This window comes from Crocodylus porosus, unplaced genomic scaffold (genome assembly GCF_001723895.1).
Source record: "Crocodylus porosus isolate Cpor-Errol unplaced genomic scaffold, CroPor_comp1, whole genome shotgun sequence".
In the NCBI taxonomy this organism is placed as follows: domain Eukaryota; kingdom Metazoa; phylum Chordata; order Crocodylia; family Crocodylidae; genus Crocodylus; species Crocodylus porosus.
Window position 1 is genome coordinate 20,133,296 of NW_017728928.1, and position 21,848 is coordinate 20,155,143.

Here is a 21,848-nt window from a genome sequence, read left to right on the forward strand (position 1 = left end):
TCTAGCGTTTTTATCTTTTTTTTTTTCCTTAAAGGGCCAGAGCTGGGGTGGGTGGAGCAGCCATGGAGGGGGCTGGGACAGCAAGCAAGGGTTGGGGGGGTTGTGCAGAGCCCCCTACACAGCATGGGGCAGTGGGGATCACCCCCCACCCAGCAGCACCCATTGAGTTGGGGCTTTTATTTTTCAAAGTGCTGGAGCTGGACTGTGCAGGGCAGCCATTGCCAAGCTGGGAGAGCGGGCGGGGGGTGGGTCTGGCTGATTTGGATATTTGGAGATTCAGCGACAGCTGAATCTCTGAATCAGATTCAGCTGAATCAGTTTGGGACAGTGATTCGAATCACAGAATTGAATCATCGTCCCCCGAATTGGCTGAATCTGAATCCACAGCGAATACTAGCTGCTTTGCACAGGCCTAATATTCAGCTACAATATGGCTAATTAAACAGGAGAGAAAAATAGGACAAACTATCTTAGGAAAACCTTAGTAGTCAGTAGCCTGCATCAGCCAACCCAACAGTTTATCACAGTCCATACATTCAGAGTTTTCTCTGCTCCATGCAAAGGAAATGTAGAGGCTAGTAGGGCCAGTGTAGCTTAAGACCTTTCCCTTTGGCTCCCCAGCACTGGGGGGCACCACTCCACTGTGGCTGCTGCTCAGCACCAATAGGGAGTGTAGCTCTGCCACTTCTCCCAGGTGTCTCAGCTGTTCGCACGAGCAATTTTGACAAGAGTTTTTGGAGTTTATTTTATATTTTCCCTCTGGATTGTTTTTCTGAAGCTGATTCTGGGAATGGAAGTAGAGAAGCTAAATTTAAAGAGCCGATGCTTCCTGAAAATTATTTTCTTCCCCTAAAAATAATTAGAAGCGACGTGCCTGAGGAATTCTCCAAAGACTCATTAGTGTCCAGGAACCAGCCACTGCTTCCCACTCCAGCTTTAGCATAAGGCTTTGGTGTTTGTTAGATTTCAAGACACAGATGAACATAGAATATTGGAGCTACAAATGCTGTAAACTATTGCTGCAAATCCAGTCTTTGGGATCTTTTCATGCATTGGCATTAGCTGTGTTCAGGTCCCTCTCGTGTTTACTTTCTGCAGATGAGTCTCGTGGCAGAGGTGATCTTCACCATAACAGTGAATGGCCCTTGTCCACCTTACGCACATCACCATAATAATAAGCATGAGGTAGTTACAGCAGAGAGTTGCTGGAAAGCAGTCTGACAGTGCATTGTACTTCCCTGGGAGAGGTGCCTGAATGAACTGTCTGAAATCACAAGTTCAATTGGGTTTTGAGGTGAAAACCTAAATCAGCCCAACCTGGCTCCACACTGGACCCTAAATTCTCTCTCAAGTCTCCTGAATCTTCAGGATCCAATTTAACCTGGGAAGAGATTTGCATCTCTGTCACAAAACCCATATCCAGGAGAATTCTGTAGTTGTAACTTCAGACTTGAGTAGGTAAACTCATAAGGCGGCCCTCACCGTAGTGCTTTGCCAGTGACTTCTTGCACCTTTCCCTTCCCAGACTATCATTTGATCTCTTTGTAGGAAGGGAGGAGGCTTCTACACCACCTGCTTTCATGTTGCAGCTGATTTAATTTGCCACAGACACTTACACACTGCAGCTATCTCTGGCCATAGTTTTGGTCTTTGAGACTGTTAACAGCAGGCACAGTTAGAGCAGCCCTGTGGCTGATCTAATTTATTCCATAGATCACAAGGTTGTATGTGGATACTTTTGGATTGGACAATGTAAAACAAGCTATATGACACTTCTGTTCACATTTCCCAACCTGTGCTGCATATAGTTTAGCTAGAACCCTGGGTTTTATCCTAAATCAGGAGCAACTCCATTGAAGAAAATGAATGTAAAAATAGTACAAGAAGAATCTGGGGCTGTGAGTGCCATGGCCATAAAATGCTGCCCTCGGTGTGAATGAGTGAGGACTTCTGATGTAGTGTTGTATCCCCTGTATGCACAAATGTAAGTGAAGCCACAAGATACGGGGCTGGGGAAAACAGTTTGCAACTGGCAGAGTCCCAAGTATACAGGACATATTCACAAGGGGTTGTGAGTGGGGTGGTGCGTCTGAGATTTAAGAGCAGGAAAGACTTAAAGGAACTGGTTGCTGCTCTGGCAGCAAATAAACAGTCTTGAATTTGCATTTGATACTTTCTTTTCCTGCAGCTCTCACTGGAGCTAAAAGGAAGCTCTGGCTGGGCAACCGCTCCGCAGCGAGAGCTTGTAAGAGTAGATTAAGCTCTTGACGTCCTACTTTCATAACCGGTCTTGCTCTGAAATGGCTGTGGGAGAGCTGGGGGAAAGCAGTGTGATGTGAGGGGGCGGTGAATTCTGCTCTGCTTGGAGGGACATCTGGCGTAGTGTGGGGAGACGGAACAAGCACACATGCTTATTCATATCGCTCGTAGGGCTGTGGGCTCACGGTGTCACCATGCAGGACGGCTCAGGACCGGAGCAGCCAGACAATCTCCTGTGACGGTATTTGCACAATCATTGCTCACACTGGTAGCAAGCCAGGGTCTTGATTCCTGAAATGTGCTTCGGGCTTTTGGATTGCAGTGATTGAAAAGGGGGTGGGAGTGGCAATCGGGATTCTTCGCACTCTGTTCCCAACTCCAGAGTGGGTTTTCTCTTGCAAGTATGCATACTCAAGAAAGATGGCAACAGAAAAAACCCAAATGCATTGAGTGTAACTAAACACGCTAAGGCACAAGGCTTGAGAGCCCTGTTTGGGAACTAGACTATATATAAACTTGCAAAGAACACAGGTGTGAATTTCACAGGCAGTGCGTAGCCCAGCTTCGTGGCTTCTACACTTTGGCCTGCAGCAGAATGTTGCTTTTATACTAGATTTTTTTTCTGTCTTTTCTGGGGGTTTTAATCATTGTTTTCTGGGGTTCCTAGTCATCACCTGCTCCGTTGCATTCTCCAAACTGTGTACTTGTTTGACTCGTAACTTAACGCTTAACACTGCTGTGGAAAGCTACTCTTGCCGTGAAGGTTTGCTTCATAAATTAGAGAGGTCTTCCAGGATGGAAGATGCTCATTTGAAGTTGTGAGTTAGAGGGTAGGATGGAGAGTCCAGGCCTTTTGCCAGAATAGTTCGTTTCACTTGTGGGAGTGGTTTTACTACATGTAGAAAGTGCATCTTTGTTGGTACAACTGCGTCCATGCCAGTAGCGCTTTGCTCCAAAAAGATACTGCTATTCCCATATTGTAGACAGAGCTGTAACCTTCTTCTTTCTATCTGATAATCATCTTCGCAGACTTTTTTTGGCTACATACTCTGCTCCATGAGCTGCCCTACCATCTCTCTGGAGAGTGTCTGAGGTTATCACTTCTTTATCTGAAGGAAATACATCCAAAACCCTGAATAAGAATTTCAAAAAAAGGTCCATAGTCAAACTCTGAATCTCAATCTGTTTTTCATTTCTTGGTCCTGTTTACTGTTCACTTTCCTGGTTCCGCCATTCATCTTAAAACAAACCTCACACTGGGATCGTTCTTTTTGTTAATTCCTTCTTGGTAGTAAATGCAGGCTTAATCCTGCGGTGTTGAGTGCCTCCTGCAAGATGCATAAATTCAGCAACTCCCAGAGTATCAAGGCAACCTAAGACCATTTATAGTTTCATAGTTTCTAGGGTCGGAAGGGACCTGAGCAGATCATCAAGTCCAACCCTCCTCCAAGGCAGGAAAGAGTACTGGGGTCAAATGACCCCAGCTACGTGTCTATCTAGCCTCTTTTGAAGACCCCCAGGGTAGGAGCGAGCACCACTTCCCTTGGAAGTTGGTTCCATTCCTTCTGTGACAAATCAATGGACAGGGTTGGCTAGGAGAAACAGGTCCCTTGGTACCCAAGAAGGCTGTTAAAGGGCTGATTGCCAGGTCCTGGTATTAGGTGATGTGAATGGCTCCAAGGGAAATAACCTGTCACATGGGGGGGGGGGGGTGGAGGTACACCCAGGGACTTGTTATAGCATCTAGTGCTATGATTGGCAATTTAACTGATAAGTCAGGGTCTGAAGACAAAACCTGCAAACAATGCAACAATATCCATGAGAACCTTCTCTTGGAATTCTGTGAGGTTTAGTGATTACTGTGGTTTGTATTACAGTGAGAGGTAGCTGGCAGTATTAGATTGAGGTTAGGCAGAAGGCAGGGTACATATGAACCTTATAGACTAAGTAAATCAGAGATGTATAGCATGAGTGTTTGTGAGCCTGAGCTCACTTCATCAGATACTGTGGGAAGATATGTATAGAGCAGTGTATCAAATGAAGAAAGTGATTTGAATACAAAAAACAGGGAAGGAAGGGAGGAGAGAGGTAGGAGAGGAGCAGTGCTGTGAGAGGCACACAAGCAATAATCCCATAGGAACAAGGGGGCCACAAAAGCTAACCAGGTAACAGGACAAAAGTCCATTTAGACCATATTTAGCACAATCCAATCTGTGGATGATTTCTTTTTCCATAATTTTGCATTCAAGTTCCCTCTTAGAGTTGTTGGCTAAGAACAGTCACACTGAGCACATCCACACATGCAGGCACGTGCACTTGAAGCAACTCAAATTTTTGACTCAGCACATGTGCCTGAACATGCAATTGGTGTAGGGCAAATTGTGCCACTTGGGGCAAACTGACCCTACCCAGCTCCTCCTGGATCTGCAGCCAGGGGGGAGCAAGTTGAAGGCTGGGGCCAGCACCTGTGGTGGCACTAGCAGTATTAAAAGCTCCCCTGATAAGCAGCCCAGGGCTACTTGCTCTCAGGAGCTTCTGGGGCCCAGTCAGTTGGTATCTGGGGGCACTAGCCCCTTGTGCCAACTGGACTGATGAAGCAGCCCTAACCTAGATTTCACTGTACACTCTACCCATAGGGAATCCTGGTGTTCCCTATTTAAAAACTGCAAATTCTCTGATAAAAAAAATCCCGAATTCATTCTTTAAAATACTCCAAAATCCATGTTCTTCCACAATTAAAACAAAATACCACTGTATATATAGATAAATAGATAGATATAGATAGATATAAACACACACACACACACACACACACACACACACATATATATATATATATATAGAGAGAGAGAGAGAGAGAGAGAGAGAGATCAGTTGAGAGAGAGAGAGAGAGAGATCAGTTGGGCAATGTCTTATTGATATTTTCTATAATTTTAAAGCAATTTGGAAGCCTACCAGTGTCTCTATCATCATAATAAAATAACTTCTAAATATCTATATGCTTTGATGTTTGCTTTTGGTTTTATCATAGAAAAATTAGAGCTCCCCCTGACCCCTTCACTAAAAAGCAGGTCTCATCCTGTCTGGCAGCTGGGCACACTGGGTGTGTGATAGAAAGGATGTGAGGTTTGCAGGAGAGGGTGGGGAGGGGTGTGGGTGGGTGTGGGGTGTGTGGGCGGGTTTGGGGGGAAACGGGATGTGGGGTATATGGGTGAGTGTGGTGGGATGTGGGGCTTGCAGGAGCAGGGTGGGGGGAATGTAGGGTGGTGTGGGATGTGTGGGTTTGAGAGGGGCCACCACAGTGCATAGCCCCCAGCACTAGAAGCAGCAGCCAGCCAGGCTGTGTCTGCTGCAGCACTGCCTGACCCATGGTCCATGCAGGGAGAATGGGCCCAGCTGGATCTGACCCGACCCAACAAGGCATGGCCCACTAGTGTGCCTTTGGACAGGACCGGGATATGCTGTTCTGGGACCTGCGGCTCCTGTCCAAAGGCATGCACTAGCTGGGCAGGCTGGGCCAGGTCAAGTCAGGTCAGGCTGGGCACATTTTCCATGAGGGTCAGGTGGTGATGTGGAACATTTTTTTCACTCTCAGCTTACCTCTTGCAGTGTCACAGACTGGTTTGAGATGCTGCAACAGGCATGTGCATGCTTGTCTGGATGTGCCCACTGGAGCATCCAGGGTGGTTAAACTGTTCTGCCACAAGCTTCTGTGTCTTTCTGGAACTGAGTCAGATTGGCATTTATTTATTCTTACATGTAGGAATTGTTCTGGCTGTCCAGTGTGGACAGTAGAGGACACTGTAAACAGGTAATGACATTGGTAGATGTGCAATGAAACTTGGATGTTATAATCCGTGTTATTTGGTCCAGTGATGATGTGGTCTGTATTAATGTTGGGTACAGCTTGCATCTGTGTCTGCTACAAGGCCTGGTGCCGCAATGAGAATAGGAGTTAAGTAGCCTGTTATTTGAGAGACACCATTTTAGGTTGCGGGGCTGCCTGTAAGTCTGAAGAGATTCTTCCCCCATGGCTACCTTGAGATGGTCATCTTTTTCCAGGAGGGGTTGGAGGTCATTAATGATGTGTCTTAGAGGTTTAAGGGGGGAGCTGTAGGTGACAACCAGAGGAACTGTCTTTGTCCCAGATTTGGTATTACAGCAGGTCAGAGCAGGATCTAAATCTGGGTTTGTTGATTTGAGTGGCTGCAGTTTTATATTCTGTTGTAGCTGTAGGAATCTCTCCTCCGGGTCCTTAAGGTGAGATGGGATCAGAGCAAATTTGGTTGTAATGTAGAGCTTGGCTATAGATGATGGTTCTGGTGATATGCTTAGGATGGAAGATGTTGGCGTGGAAGTGGCTGCGGCAGTCAATGGGTTTCTGATACAATGTTGTGGTGCTGGGGCTATTGCAAACCTTCTTTACCTCTTGTTTTTTATTAAGTAGTATCCTGGAGCCCCAGCTGTAGACCAGGCCCCTGCTCTGCTGGGTGCTGTGCAAACCCCGCACAGAAGGATTCTAAACCAACAACTGTGCTGTAGTGGGGGCGGGGGTTAACCCATGGCACACATGCCACAAGTGACATGGGAAGCTGCTCCATGTGACATGCAATTCCCAGGCATTCAGTTGAGAGAGGCACCCAAATGGAGGCAGGGAGTCTCAAATCTCTGGCCCATGTGGAATAGAGTTGGGGCAGGAAACTGCTGTGAGAGGAGATATCAGGTGTCACAAGACCCCTCCCTGGCCTTGCAGCCACTGAATTAAGTCTTTTGATCCTCATTTACAATATAAAACTGCATAGTTGCAGGGCCAAAGAAGGGTTAATCTGGCTGTTGGCAGTGATACCTCCTCTTGCAGCAATGTCCTGCTGCCACAGAGCTCCTCTGCCTCCATTCGAGTGGGCCAGGGCACAAACTCTATCGAGTATGCCCCCAGGGAGGCCAGGGATCAGAGCGGCACTCAGGGAGTGGGTGGGGAAATGTTAGTGAATGTCCTGGTCAGGGGCCTGACCAGACCTGAGGTTCTCAAACTGTGGTCTGGCAATAACTGGTGGATCACATGGTACCTTCAGTCTCTTTCTGTCCAGTTGGTAAAGTGCATAAAAAAGAAGCTAACTAGGGCTTATACCTACACTTCTGATATTACCTTCCCAGGTCAATAACTCCACGGTATTTGTCACAGTGAGGAAGTGAAAGTCTGAACGGAAGGCAGGACATCCACAAAACAATCTTTTTCTCAGCCATGGTCTGAACAGGGGTGCATCGAGGGCTGGTGCAGCGGCATTGTGCCCCTCTCTGGCTGTGCCCTGGTTGCACGGAGAGCTCTCCTTGCTCCCTGGCACTTCAGTACAGCTCTTGCTGGGAGCTCAGCCTGTGTTGCAGGTCCTGTGAGCTCAGCGATTGCCAACGTAGGCTCTGCCTGGAGTCCAGGCTTTCAAGCAGCTCTGGAGACTGCTGCTTTTCTCTTTTCCCCTTCCTCCTCCCACTTCTGAATCCAGCAGTAGGGGAAAGGAGGCGAGAAGCAGCCAGGGACCTGCTTTCACACAGCTCTGCATTGCCACCACTGTTCCTATCTCCTCCTTTCCCTGCTGCTGAATTTGGGGGCAGGGTGGGGGGGAAGGTGGAGAAGAGGGGAGAGCAGCAAATGGAACTTGAAGATACACATATAGATGGGATAGATGGCTTTCTGATTTCTAAAACCAGTCTTTTTAAAACATAAAATCCAACATTTCTATTGAAAAATGGAGGAGGAAGAAATTTACCACAAAAAAAACAGCTGGTATTTTAGGCTCCCAGCCTAAAGGCTGTCCCCAGGGAGAGAGGGGTATACAGCAGGCAATGGAGGGACAATTTGCAGTAAGAAGGACGTTTGATCTTGTTTGGGATTCTGAAGGGGAATCAACCAGTAAACAAAAATAGTTACAAAATTAAAACACTTCTCAAATCTCATTTTGAAAAAGAGGGTTTACTAATCAAAGTGGCTTGTGTGTGACATGTAGGGACTAGTGGGAAGGGAAGTATTTCTCACCGGTGCAAGACATGGAGATGGGTATGTCATACTATTCGTGCATATCAAGAGCTGCTCCTGTGTACTGTAATGTTACACTTTCCTCCTTGACTCATTTATCATTTCCCCATTGGTCATGTATGCTGGTGGGGGTCTGTGGGTCCTTCTGGTTCTAAAAGGAAACCTTGTGGTCACTGAGAAGATATGAGCTTACAGCTCAGAGAACCAAAACAGAAACAAAAGCCTTCCAGCCTTTGCAAGCCTTTCACCAAGCTGCGCCTAGGGTGCCCTTCAACCTAGCTCTCCTGTGCCTGGCTCGTGGACTAGCACAGACCAGGCCAGAATTACTGAGCTGATCCCAATCGACAGGGTCCTGCTCTCGCTCTATTTTTCCATGATGTTCGTGTTGGCACATCCCTGTACCCTGACGTCAGGTTTGCACTGAGAAGAATCCGAGGGAAGGTAAGTACAGTCTGAGGTAGAGGTGCAAATGGTAAGGCTTCTTTCAATATGCCAGGGAAAATGATTTCCTCCGCAATATGTGAGGCATTGCCTGTGTTTACTAGGCTGTGGGAGACCCTGTAAATGGTCTGACCTGCTGGAGAATGAGAGCCCCTAAGGAACAGCTGGGTCCACTTCTAGAAATATGGAATCGCTTGCTGTCCCAGTCCATGGTCAGTGCCTACTGGCCATGGGCTACAATACCCTACTTCCTGTGTTGGCTTCTGCTTGTAACTGTAAGATGGTAGTTCTGTCTCACCATTTAGTGCAGGAAACTATTCTTGCTACCTGTTTTTTTTCTTTTCTTTCGTTTTTCTTGTCTGTGTGGCAAAGTATTTAGCAGAATTCACAAATTTGTTGAAATCTGACAAGCTGCTCCATGAGTGTGTTTTCACTGGAGAATGTGCATGGCTTCCTCTGCACTAACCTAGGAAGCCCCTGGCAGTCCAGGGATTCGAGACAGCTCTTTACAAAGACTTGGTACAGAGGACACACAGTATTTCCTTGGTTATGGTTACATTCAAGAGCGGTTGATCCTGTCCAGAGATGCTCTCCTACCAGTGCTGTAATAGTGATTAGTGAGTGGGCCGGGAGTATAAATCTTGGTTTACCAATTTGCTACTTACCAAGTGCAGGTTAGACAGACAACTTGGCTGAGATAGTTTAGTCAGGGGTGATCCTGCCTTGAGCAGCGGGCTGAACTAAGGGTAAAGTTACATGTTACACTTACACCATACTAAGGGCACCTAAAATGTGAGTGTCTGCATATTAAAGAACACTAACCTGTGGTAAGTGCCCTCTGGACATCTCAGTTATACCTCTTCAGGCAAGGGTTAACTCTGGGCTGTGCTACCTAGCTCATGTTAGGGTAATTTCAGTCTGCTCCATGGAGATAAAATGAGCAATTTGCAGTCCTCCAACATTTCGGGATACACCACTACCCACCCTCCAAGACACCCCTTTGCTAGCCATCTAATGGTAAGTCAGACATGCAAGAAACAGTATTAACTTTGAATGCGTGACTGTTTGTAGCACGTTCTAACTCTAACATCACTTAACATTCCACAGATTTAGCCTAGTCAAAATGTAGCATGTAACTTCACCCTAGATAACCTTGTGAGGTCCCTTTTAAGTCATATTTTCCTATGATCCTAAGTGCATACCAATTTGATTACCACGTGAGGGAGAGTAGTTGCAGTACTTATATCTCTCTGAATCAGTTTAAGAATCAAGGGCAGAGGTACTAGGAAGGCATTGCCACACTCTAAGTGAGAGATGATAAGTGTATGCTTGCATACGGATATATACACATGCACATATGAATGTGCATGTGTGTTCACATGTCGTATGCATGCAGGCTTGGGTGCATGTATGTGTACACAGGAACATGCACATGTGCACACATACACATACCCATGCACACAGACACACAAGTACCTGCCAACTGTTGCGTGCTCACACACACTAAAATTGGAAGCAAGAAAATTATGAGTTAATGAACAAGCATTATTGCTGTCCCAAACTAGCTAGAGGGGGAAGACACTGCCTTACAGCAGAAACAGCCCTAGAATCACATGTCATGAAAAGACTATTTGGGTTACGGACTTTAGAGAGTCAAGATGTTCCTGGAACCAATGTCCTTGGCCTGGTGGCTTTTCAGAAACTCGCCTCTAACTTTCAATAAACAATTGCAACTAACATGGGTAGATGGGATCAAAGATCAAAGTAATCTTGTAGCCCTGTGGGGTCAGGCCAACTCTCAGGATCTCAATATTGTGCTGTTAGACAGGAGGGTGTGACACAATTGCACATATACAAACATAAAAATCAATTGGGTACATACTCACACACACACACACACACTACCAACTCAGGCCTGTACACATCCAAACCAGCCTAGGTACATGCATACTTATCACCAATTCAAGCACATACACAAATCAGAAAATTAGACAACAAACAGTTGTCACTACCTACACATATGTGGATCACTAGTTTGTATATTACACACACGATGACATATATGTATATTCACCAATTCACACCCATATCACCCATCTCCAAATGCACACAGGTGAGTTCCTAACTTGGATGGTACAGTATGTATGTGTGCATTTGGGGTACTTGGGATACCGTGTGGGAAGGTTAAGCTGAGAGAGAAAGTTGCCAGAACTGGGATTAGAGAGAAGCTGGGCTGAAGAACTGAGGTTTGGGATTACTTAAGATCAAGTGGCCCCAGGGTTACTCAAGGTCACTGGTGCAAGGAGGGAAAAAGCCCAGAGGCAAGGAGGAGACAGTCAGGAAAGACACTGAGGCAGAAACTTGGGAGCTCATGGGAAAAGGCAGTGGGGACAAGGCAATAACTGTGGGAGAGATCAGGAGAAAAGGCAGTGGAGATAAAGCAATAGCTGTGGCAGAGATCCGGGGAAAAGGCAATAACCGTGGGAGAGATCAGGGAAAAAGGCAGTGGGGATAAGACAGTGGCAAAGAAACAGAGGGTTGGAGGCAGAGAGGAGCTCAAGACAGGTGTTGGAGGTGGCGGGGAGCCAGAAGCAGGAGAGGGAGAAATGAGACAGAAGTTAGAGGGGTGAGGAGCAGAAATTGAAGCAGGGCTAGAACTGTAGTAAAGCAAAACCCAACTCAGGGTCCAGATAACAGTTTTATTAAACAGGCAACACACTACACAGCCCCATGAAGTTAGTGGTTCCCCCCCCCCACACACACACACAAGCATGCACAATGGCAACAGGAGAAAGAGACTCAGTGGAAGGGTTGGAGTCCAGGCAGGAAAGAGAAACAGAGTCCAAGTCCTTGGTTGAAAAGGGGGGTGGGGAGTGATAGCTACCTATCCAGGCTAGAAAGAGGTCCTTGTCCAGCAGGTGTTGTCCAGAGCGGGGGGGGTCACCGGCAGGGCCTCTGTGTGGATAGGTGGTGTGGCATGGTGCTGGTCCAGATGGAGAGGGCATCCCAAGGAGTCAGTCTTCACTACCCCTTTTTATGGGGCAGACTACCTATGATCTCCTATGGGGAGGGCCTGTCCAGGCAAGGTCAGTCCTGTCCCAGAGGGCTCCAGGTGTTCTTCCTGAGCATGTGCAGCCTTGGCATAATGGTGGGTTGCCTCATCTTTTGTTTGTTGAATGCTGAGGGTGGTTCCAATGGCTGGGTCATTGGTCCAGGTATTGGTGTTGATGGTTTGGTCATTCAGAGGAAGCTATTTTTAGACCTACTGCCACTGTCTCTCAAGCACCCTCATTCATTCCCATTCATCCAGGACCCAATTTACATGGGAGGAATATATTTGAGTCATAGGTTACAGCATCAGGGGACACAAGATGGAAACTTGACATGACTTATGCTAACTTACATATGTAAGCCTAAATCATATAGTATCAGTAAAACAGTAATATAGAACAGTAAAAATCAATATAAACATAATAATTATAAAATATAAAGAAGGAGAAAAAGCAAAACAAATACAACTTGCTACCAAAATAAAATGCTGAAACTTATCCTATATCTTAGCTCACTTATACTTTTCTATAAGAATAGAGAGGGAGAGAAAAAGTCAGAAATGGTTGGGGAAGGGAAGGGAATGCATTTTTTTAAAAAGAAAAACTGGGGGTTTGCTACAATCTGAGGGCACCTCTACCCTGACTCCAATGATCTCCTTCTGAGAAAGCACTTCTGCCTCCATCCCTTCTTCAGAGGAGCTGAGTCCCACCTTCACATTTCACTGGGCGCTAGCTCCCTGTTGCTCCCTACTGCAGTAGTATAGGAAGAAAAGGCACAATAGCTCCTAGTCCCTGTAAACTGCACCTGGCTCTGGTGGGTGTTGCAGTGAGGTTGCTTCCTCCTAGGGTGAGGAGTCTTTTAGTCAGGCAGCTGAGCAGGGACAGATTTTTCTCTAGCTCCTCTGCTGCTAAAGAATAATTATGGGAATTGGGCGTCTAATGCTATATCTCTGTATAAGCTCTACCTGTTGTCGGTAGCATGTAGTGGTGACTATGTCAGTTATAGTGTTGGACCTTCTAGTTCCAGTAACAGAAATTTATGGTCTTGGGTAAAAGGGTTGCAAGTTCAGTCCCTGGGCTGACAACCTCCCCGAGGGTGTGTGCTAAATGTGCTTTTTGCTTCCAGTCAGAATAATTCCTTCCCACACCACTGAGAGAACAGGACCGAGCAGGTAAAAGTATCTCATGCCTTATTCAAGGAATGTAATACCAATTTGGGTTCACTGGTTCTCTGACGAGCCTGCTGTTTGGGTCCCCTCAGTGATCTATACGATGAGCATTAGTTCCCCCCCACCAAGCAAAATGACAAAGGCTCATCATTTTGTGATGGGAAAAAACTGACCAATTTGTCAACTTCACAGCAGAAATGAGCCCAAAAATTGGCACTGTGGTCAGCAGGGTTGAGAACAGGGCAGCTGGACAAAATAATATGGATTCTTTGGTAAGAAAGGCCCATTCAAACAAAATGCACTTTCTGCAGCCAAATGCAAAGGTAGAAGTCCAGGAGCAGGGAATACAGGCTACCTACAAAATGGACTGTGCTGTCCTGGAAAGCAGTGACTGAAAAGAACTGAGAGGTTGTACTGGATAAAGAGCTCAGTACAGTTTCCACCAAGGTGCATAAACAGGGAGAAAGAGAGTGGGGAATGGGAAGGTGATTTTACCTTTGCATAGATAATGGATGAGACCAATACCCATTAACACATGACTCCAGGCTGTTCATTCCAAAAAGCACACCCTGTCCTGTTCTCAAAACCCAGCATTATATATAACCCATATGCTTCAGGCTTTGTATTCCTCTTCAGGTTACTCTAATTATATAGCTGACAGTTTCCACTGCTCCATCCATCACCGTGCTAGTTCAGTGATTTCCACACAGTGTCTTTTGTCATTCTTCTGGTTCTCCACCCTCTAGGATGGTGATATCACTTATGACATGATGATTTAGAGGAACTCCTTAGATTTGACTCTGTTTCCATATAATTACTTTTTTCTTCCTGAGCTGTTTTTTTCCAGTGGAATTTCTTTTTTGTGAATACCATAATAGTCTAGCTTATGAAGAACTTGTTTCCATAACTGGTGTGATGACATGTTCCCGCCATGTGGGTGTTACACACCTTTCGAAAATACGTATTTGCAATGAAAATAGACCCTGAGCCCTTAGCTGCCAAATGCTTTTGCTGGTATAGCTCTTCATTTCATGTTGCACTCTTTTTCCATGTCCTTTAAGCTGTCCAAACTGAGTCATCAATCTTAACTGGACAACTGTGGTACAGAACAGAAATTGTAGGGGATTATTGTGTCACTGCAATGACTTGCCGTTCCACCCGGCCTGCTGTCCGCCTGCCAAGGCTCCTACCCTATTACCATGTATGACATTGTATAACTGCACAGTTGCATCCATGTCAACAGGCCTCCTTGTAAGATGCAAAGTTATGAATGTGCCTACACGTCTGCAGGATCAGGACTAAGGCTAATGTTTTCTTTCCAGCAGCAGTGTGGATTGGTTCTTAGCCTGATGCTGGTGCTCTAATTCGTCAAATACACAGTAGGTTGTTGTCTAAGAAAGCTCTTGCCCCTCTGAACCACTTAATTCCTAAGGTGTCATCCAGCCATACTTTCTGCCAAATAGCAGGGCTTAAATTACTACGGCTCTACTAAGATCAATGAGACTACATTGATTCACCCAGCTGAAGATCAGCTCTAATAACTAAGGATCGGAACATCAGTCTTTGGTGGCTTGGGTTCTCAAGAAATGTTTTGATATTTCTCCAGAGAATCTTTTCCTCTAAAGAGCAGTTCTACCTAGGAAGCATTTCTGGTACTGGAGGGTTCCATGCCTACGGCCTCTGTCTGGCCATATCTGTTATTACCAGTTTACAAAGGCAGAAGATGCTTTTGCTAACCACTAATACAACTCTCCATGGTCTGGAAGTCAGGCTAGACTCTTTTCTCCATTACCTGTAAAAAAAAAAAAAAAAGTGTGCAGGCTGATTGTGGGTCTTAGTTACAGTGCAATCCCTTTGTCTCCTGATGTGTGCATCTCTAGTGCCATATTTGGGTTTGTACCAGTGGAAGTGACTGAGGCCTACTGTAGTTAAACAAGTCTTGATGAAGCATAGGAAGGAGTAGAGTCTCTCTTGCTTTCCCAGATTTGTATTTGGTATTGTAGGGTAAATGGGCCAGGGACACGACACTGTATGGTTCTTGACCTCCTGTTCTGTATCAGTTCCTAAACCATCTCTCTTTCGCTAGTATCCAAGTGTCGTTTCATAGTTCATTAAGTGACATGACTAGACTAACGTTTAAGGTAACAGATATAAGAGTTGTTTCAGAATGTCATGTTCATTTTTTCTTAGAAAGAAATCATTTTCAAGAAACATAGATTTAAAACTGAATTCTGTTTAGTGTCTGTTGTCCAAGCACTAACAGTTCTTGGTTTTGCTTCCAAAGCAATCAGAAGAGTCAGATTTAAAAAAAAACCCCAAAAACCCCACATGAATGTTAAACTTCTCACAAATGGAAAATTCTTTGGCTGCTTGGAGATATGGAGAAAAAAATAAACACATTTTACCAGAAAAAGCAGTACATTAGTGCAACCCAGCTCTGCAGCATCTGCATAGATTGGGCACTTCAACAGGACTTTTTGGTACTTTTATCTATAACTTATTCAATCAGCTATTAGGTAAAAAACCCAAAAAAGTCCCATTAAAGTGCCCAGTCTATACAGACACTGCAGAGCTGGGTTAAACTAACACACTGCCTTTTCTGGACATGCGCTGGGCTCGGCATAGGTACATGCCGAGTTTAAAGGAAAGCGCAGCTTGGGGTTTCTTTTTCTCATGTCTGCAAGCAGCCAAAAAGACTTCATATTTCTATAGCTTGATTCTAAATTTAGAAATGTGTTGTTTGTGGGTGAGTTCTAAATTAAGCTAACCTCTCCTCCTACGTGTCAGCAGTGAGACTCGGATATAAAAGCCATCAACAAAATTGGCAATAATTGTCATTTTTCAGTAGGTCACCACCATGCTCGTTCTATGGCCTGTTCCTGTTAGGTAGTGGAAGAGAGGACCCTAGGCTTCTGTGGTCTTCCCAGAAGCAAACTGGCTTTTAAAAATAAAATAAAATAATACAAATGCAGTATTGCCTAGTCTGGGGATTTAACCAAAAAGGGTTGCAAGATTTTGTGTTCCAGTTTATGGAGCTATGGGATAATAGAAGACTTTCCTCTTTCTTTTTCTTTTTTAATACATTTTGAGCTCTAAGAAGTGCAGAGGAAAGTCTGAAAATGTCACTTTCACGCACCCTAACACTCAGGTTTTTTAAGGCAGGCTCATGATACTTTGGGGTATGTACCTCATGCTTTTTGAATGCTAAGTTTTGGTGACCTTTATTGTACTAATCTTATAAATGGCAGATTGGTTCCTGAACCAAGGCCCGATGCCCTATTTTCACCAAAAATAACCCAGAATTTTGTACTCAATCAATTAGAGATGATTAATATAGTTACATTAATGTGTTTAGATTGTAAATAGCAATCATATTGATTTGGAAGGATTTCTCTGAGGTGACTTTGCTGGACTTTTTGAAGGACTCTTGGCTGGAGTCTTCTCAGGAATCTTGGCTGCAGGTTTTTTCAGAGTCTCGTCTGCCTTCTTAAGGAAAGTGTCCAAGGAAGTTTGGACAGATAGACTCCAGGGAGATGGATGATACAGCAAACTTGTTCGCTGGCATGGTGTTGCATTGGATTGAGCACCTTAAAGTCAAAACTGATGTCAGAAAGCCGAAACAGAGTGTTAATTTATAAATGTTGTCAGTGCCATTCATTGTAATTCGAAATATCTTAAGTCAAGGACGGCCTGTATCTGTCCTGGCATTGTCATGCCTACTCCTTGGGGAAGTTTTTTGCATCTAGACATAAGTTATTAAAGGCATGATCTTTCTATGAACAAAGGGGATATTTTCACAAGCTAGCTTCTGGCCTAGAGAATGGAACAGGAGGGGATTATTTGGGGCTTCATGGGGCGCATCCAGATGAATGCAGACATGCAGTGTATGGTGCCGCAGACCCATCTACGGTGCCACACGCTGCACGTGCTGCACAGGCAGGTGTTCTCTGCACTACTCATTTGCAGCGTGGGAGGGGAGGGGGGAGTTATTTGACACTGGGAGATCCTGTGGATTGGAGAGAAGGGAGAAAAGCCAGCACACATTTTAACTTATTTTGTACAGTTTTCTCAACATTGCTGAGCAAAATGAGAGGTCAGGAGGCTGAGTATATTTGTAGCCTTTGCAATCAAGATAAGAGGTAGCAAAGAGGAAGTTGGAAGGAGGGCTGTATTCGCTGCAGCTTGCACAGAACCTTAAAAATAGAAGAGAGGAAAACTTCAAGACCACGAGGGGTTCCTCAGTGCTTCTCACTGGTTTAAGCTCACATGCCTTCTGCCTACCGATGAGGAGCAGATAGTGTGCTAGGGTGCTAGTTGTATGTGGGACCTTGTTATCACCATGGAATATTGGTCACCCTTTAACTACCTGTTAATCTCCGAGTAATTGCTCATGTTGCCTAATTAGGCTTACCAAGGAAAGAAAGAGAGAAGTAGAAAAAGAGAAGTATTTTGTGTTGCAGCAAGGGTTAGATAAGGATGGTAGGAGAGTGTATGGCAGTGAGCAGAAGGAGGGATTTGGGAAGCTCAGAACAAGAAATAGTTTGCTTTACTAAATAATGACCCATGTCTCTGTCCAGTAGCTCAGCAATTCCAGCTGTCAGATGGCAGGATGCATGCTGCCATCACAACAGGAAACTCCCCCCTTCCCCTCCTCCCCCTCCATCTAGCTATGCTAACTTTGAGCAGCTTGCTGCCCAGTGAGAAGCGGAAGTCTGTGAGGATAGCAGAGATCCAGGGCTGATTGTCAGAGGCAGAAGCCAGAAATAAAAAGCTGACAGAGCTGTGGTGGGTTTTGTAAACTTCAGTTGCTGCAGAATTCTTCTTTTTTTTTTTTTTAAATTTTTTAAAGAAATGTAGAAAGCAGAATGCTCCCAAGGGACCTGAGTCACCCATAGCGATATGCCTGCCTCTGCAACGTGCTCAATCAATGAGTTATTTCACAATGGCAATGTGCACTTGACTGTTCAAGTCCTGAAAATCCATGACTACATCTACTTTTGACAGGTGAACTGAGTATGTGACCCTGCAAGTGGGGTGGGGATGAAAGGAAAGGATTGCCTGGTCTGAGAGACCAGAAGTTGCTTGTGTGTGTAGTGTACAACGCGGATATTGTAACGGGTTTGGGTGGCCAACAAGCCTTTGTATGGGCATGCAGGTGGTTTTTGTAACGGGTTAAGGTTCCCCTTCTCTTTGTGGAGTGATACTCAGAGTGTAGATATATATAACCATATATAGATACACACACACACACACACCACACACAGTATATATTCACACACACACACGCATATTGACATATATTTTTACCACAAATAGAAAAACAAGAAAAACATCTACTTTTGTAATACACCTTACCCTTAAATCACAAAAAAGCAGCTCCTGCAGGACCCACCTACCTTTGACATCAACTAGTTTTCAGGGATGCAAGCAGGCTGGAATAGAATCACAGTTTGCCTACGGCTATTTACATCTGCACACACACCCATGGTTACAGGACTGCTGGGTTACAAGGTATCGCTGGGGCAGAGGCATACTGCAGGGCACTGTCAGAAACAGAGCATGGTCAAGGTTCATAACTCAGGGAGCAATGACTGAAGAGAAGGAAAGATGGCTCCTAATCTGAAAGGTGCCGCCCTGTCCAGTCTTCTTCCCGACTTAAGACTAACACAAATAACCACTTCCCAGTGTGGATGGAGAGAATGCAGCATGAGGCAAATGATTCCAGCCCCCATGCAGCACTGCAGCATCATAGACAGATGCAGTCAAACACCAATCTGACCCTAAATTGTTTTTCTTCAATCACAGTTCAAAGATTTAAAAAATTCTCATAGCAAAATATAGGTGTATAGACACAGTGCTTGATCCAGAGATCATTTGGATAGAAAATTTGTGGCCAGCTTTAGTCTGTGACGCCTGACCTGTGTTGAGAAGTATTGATGTCTTAGGTGCTCACCTTTGCTATTTGAATCTTCATAATGCTTCTCTGTAACTCATTGCAGTCCCCACCCTTCCTCCTTGCATTCCCCACTTACCATCACCACCAGTTCCTGTTTTTCCTCCACTCTCATCATAAAACCTGACTGTCACAGCATTGGACTGAAAGCACAGGCTAAAGCCAATTGCAGAGTGCTCCTCTTCAGAGTGCATCTCTGGGTTTGGGCTTCTGCAGGATGTTCTTTAGGGAGAGTACACGTTGCATTTTTGACTCTCTGATTGAAGGTCAGGTTTATTATAGTGAGAAGGAAGGGGTTACATTGGGATGAGGGAGAAGTGGGATTTTCAGCTGCAAAAATTAAATTATACTTTCCCTAAAGATCATCCTGCAGAAGCCCAAACCCAGAGATGCAATAACAGGAGCCAAAGAGGAGCAGACCTGCTTTTTAAACTCAACCCAATTCAATTTGGTGTAATGCAATTAAAGAACAGAACGCATGGAGCGTGCTACTACTTGTGAGGACTGTGCGAGGCTTTGGACCATGCTTTGGATCCAGAGAAGATTTGGACACTTAAGACACCGAAGCAGCATGTCTGGATCGAAGAGCTGGCTTCTTTAGGCTTTCCGAAGTGGTTCGGAGCTTCCAAACCACTTCGGAAGAGCTTCGGAGCCACTTCAGAGATCCAGCCATAGGGTATAATGGGGAATCAGTTAAATATCTATACCTTTGTTGTTTTTTGTCTGATTTGGGTGAAACTTGTAGGGGTGGTAGCCTCTGCTGAGAGCATGAAGCCTGCCAAGGTTCAAGAAGATAGGTGCAGGAGTTCGGGGGGAACTGCACCCCAAATTCTTGAAAGCAAAACTCATGTCACATGTATGTGTTACACCACAGGGGGGTGAAAACTGCAGGGATGGTGGCCCCTGCTGAGGCCACAAAGCCTGCCAAGTTTCAAGGAGATAGGTACAGGGGTTTGGAGAGAACTGCACCTCAAGCTGCTGACAGACAAAACTCGTGACATAGATGACACCGTGTGTTAAGGTGCCGCCGGCTGAAAGCTGCAGGCCTGCTAGCCCGTGCTGTGGTCACGAAGCCTGCCAGCTGTCAAGGAGATCGGTGCAGAGCTTCTGCGGTCTGGGGCGCTGCACCCCTAGCTGCTGGCAGACAAAACTCATGCCATGGGTGCTTGTGGGACTGACTGTCCCTGTCTTGGGGCAGTTGATTGTCTGTATTGATTCTTTCCTCTCCTTAGCCTGGTTTTGTAGGTGTTAATCCTTGCTTATTAACTCATTAATAATCTAGTAGCTACTAATTCCCCCCAAAGCCCTGCACTGTTTTTCTTGAAACTTGGCAGGCTTCGTGGCCACACCAGGGGCCACCACCCCTGCAGTGTTCAGCCCCCTGTGGTGTAACACATACACGTGACATGAGTTTTGCTTTCAAGAATTTGGGGTCCAGTTTCCCCCAAACCCCTACACCGATCTTCTTGAAACTTGGCAGGCTTCATGCTCTCAGCAGAGGCTACCCCCCCCCCCAAGTTTCATCCAAATCAGACAACAAACAACAAAGTTATAGATACTTCACTGATTCCCCATTATATCCTATGGCCAGATCTCCGAAGCGGCTCCAAAGCTTCAGTCACTGTTACTGAATTGAAGCAGGAAACCAGTCCAGAGCTTTGGATTGGAGCCCTGGCATCCGAAGCAGCCAGATCCAAAGCTGATTCAAATAGCTGCCTATTTGCAGTAGTACAGGCCTACTACTTGTACAGGGTGCAGCCTGCCCCTTTCAGGCATAATTCATGACATTTCCGATCCTAGAGGTACCAGTCCCTAAGTCCCATCTTTTAGTGGTTCCCTATCACCTTTAGAGTGAGATAGGGATCATGGGGCAAGGACTCGAGCAAAAAGTCCTCTTTTCCATTGAATGCCACGGTGCTGAAACAAGCCCTGAGATCTTCCAAGGTTTTGAGGAGGTCCTGGGTAAAGAACCTGGAAGCTTGCAAATAAAGAAATTCCTTTACAACTATCTAACTATCTAATCTAATCAGCTATCTAATAAGAGCTATCTAATAAGAATATCACAAGAGTTCTGACTGCTTTTGCCTTTAGACTAACACAGCTACAACCAATATCCCTGGTAAAGAACCAGCTTTCAGACAGGGTTCAGAAAGACCTCTTGGTGTGATTAGGTTAGGTTTCCAGCCATACTGTATGGGCAATGTCAGATCCAGTTCATCTCATACATCACTTCTCCATTATACCCATTTGATGGCCAGGAAGAATCATCACCAAGGGGCAGAGGGAAAGTCTGTGTTGATGACCTATTCAACCCCAGGTCTCTGCTGATGTTGGCAATAAAATAACAATTATGACCATGGTCTCCCTTGCAGGGTCTTGACTGTGGAGTCTGGCTGTCAGTATGCTTTGTAGCTGCCTGGGCAAGTGGTAGCTCCCTGGTTTTGCCCAACCTCCCTCTAGCTGTCACACCTTGGCAGGCCTGATTTCATTATCATCTTGAGACTCAACATGCCACATTCTTGTTTTGCAGGATAGACAGTGGACATAAGGCCATGCCTGGTAGGAGTGAGAAGCTGCCATCCACTCACCCAGCTGTGCAGGAAGCATTGCGACAGACAGAACAGTCCCCTGCTACAACCTTGGCGCATTCATGGAGAACACTGGTCTGTGATCACCTTTTGCTTGTGGGGGTGGGCAGGGAGGGACATTGCTTATGCCTGCCAAGCAGCCCTGTAGCCTTCATCATAGCAAGAGGCTTACTGAGATATAACTTCCCCAAATTATTAGGATGGATCTAGACCTTGCTACACCAGTATTTCAGAGGGGCTGAGCAGGTAGCTCATCCACCTGTTTCTCAAAAAGGCACAGGGAGGAAGGCTGATTGTATGGCTGGGCCTGGTAGTCCAGTGATCCATTTTTATTTTCAACACAGCCATCTCTCATCAGCT

General features: G+C 45.5%; 1 protein-coding gene across 3 annotated transcripts in view; it reads left to right on the forward strand.

The window, feature by feature from the left end:
* The window catches only part of PIK3R6 (phosphoinositide-3-kinase regulatory subunit 6), a 73,441-nt gene that overhangs the window by 7,029 nt on the left and 44,564 nt on the right, over positions 1-21,848 (forward strand). Inside the window, exons 1-2 of one of the 3 annotated variants that reach the window (XM_019542769.1) lie at positions 2,181-2,500; positions 21,431-21,563. In XM_019542769.1, the coding sequence (XP_019398314.1) occupies positions 21,551-21,563 (13 nt within the window). In that variant the 5' untranslated portion in view covers positions 2,181-2,500; positions 21,431-21,550. Of the gene's footprint in view, positions 1-2,180; positions 2,501-8,528; positions 8,729-21,430; positions 21,564-21,848 lie in introns of those variants that run through there. The other 2 variants (XM_019542770.1, XM_019542768.1) reach the window with 2 other exon arrangements.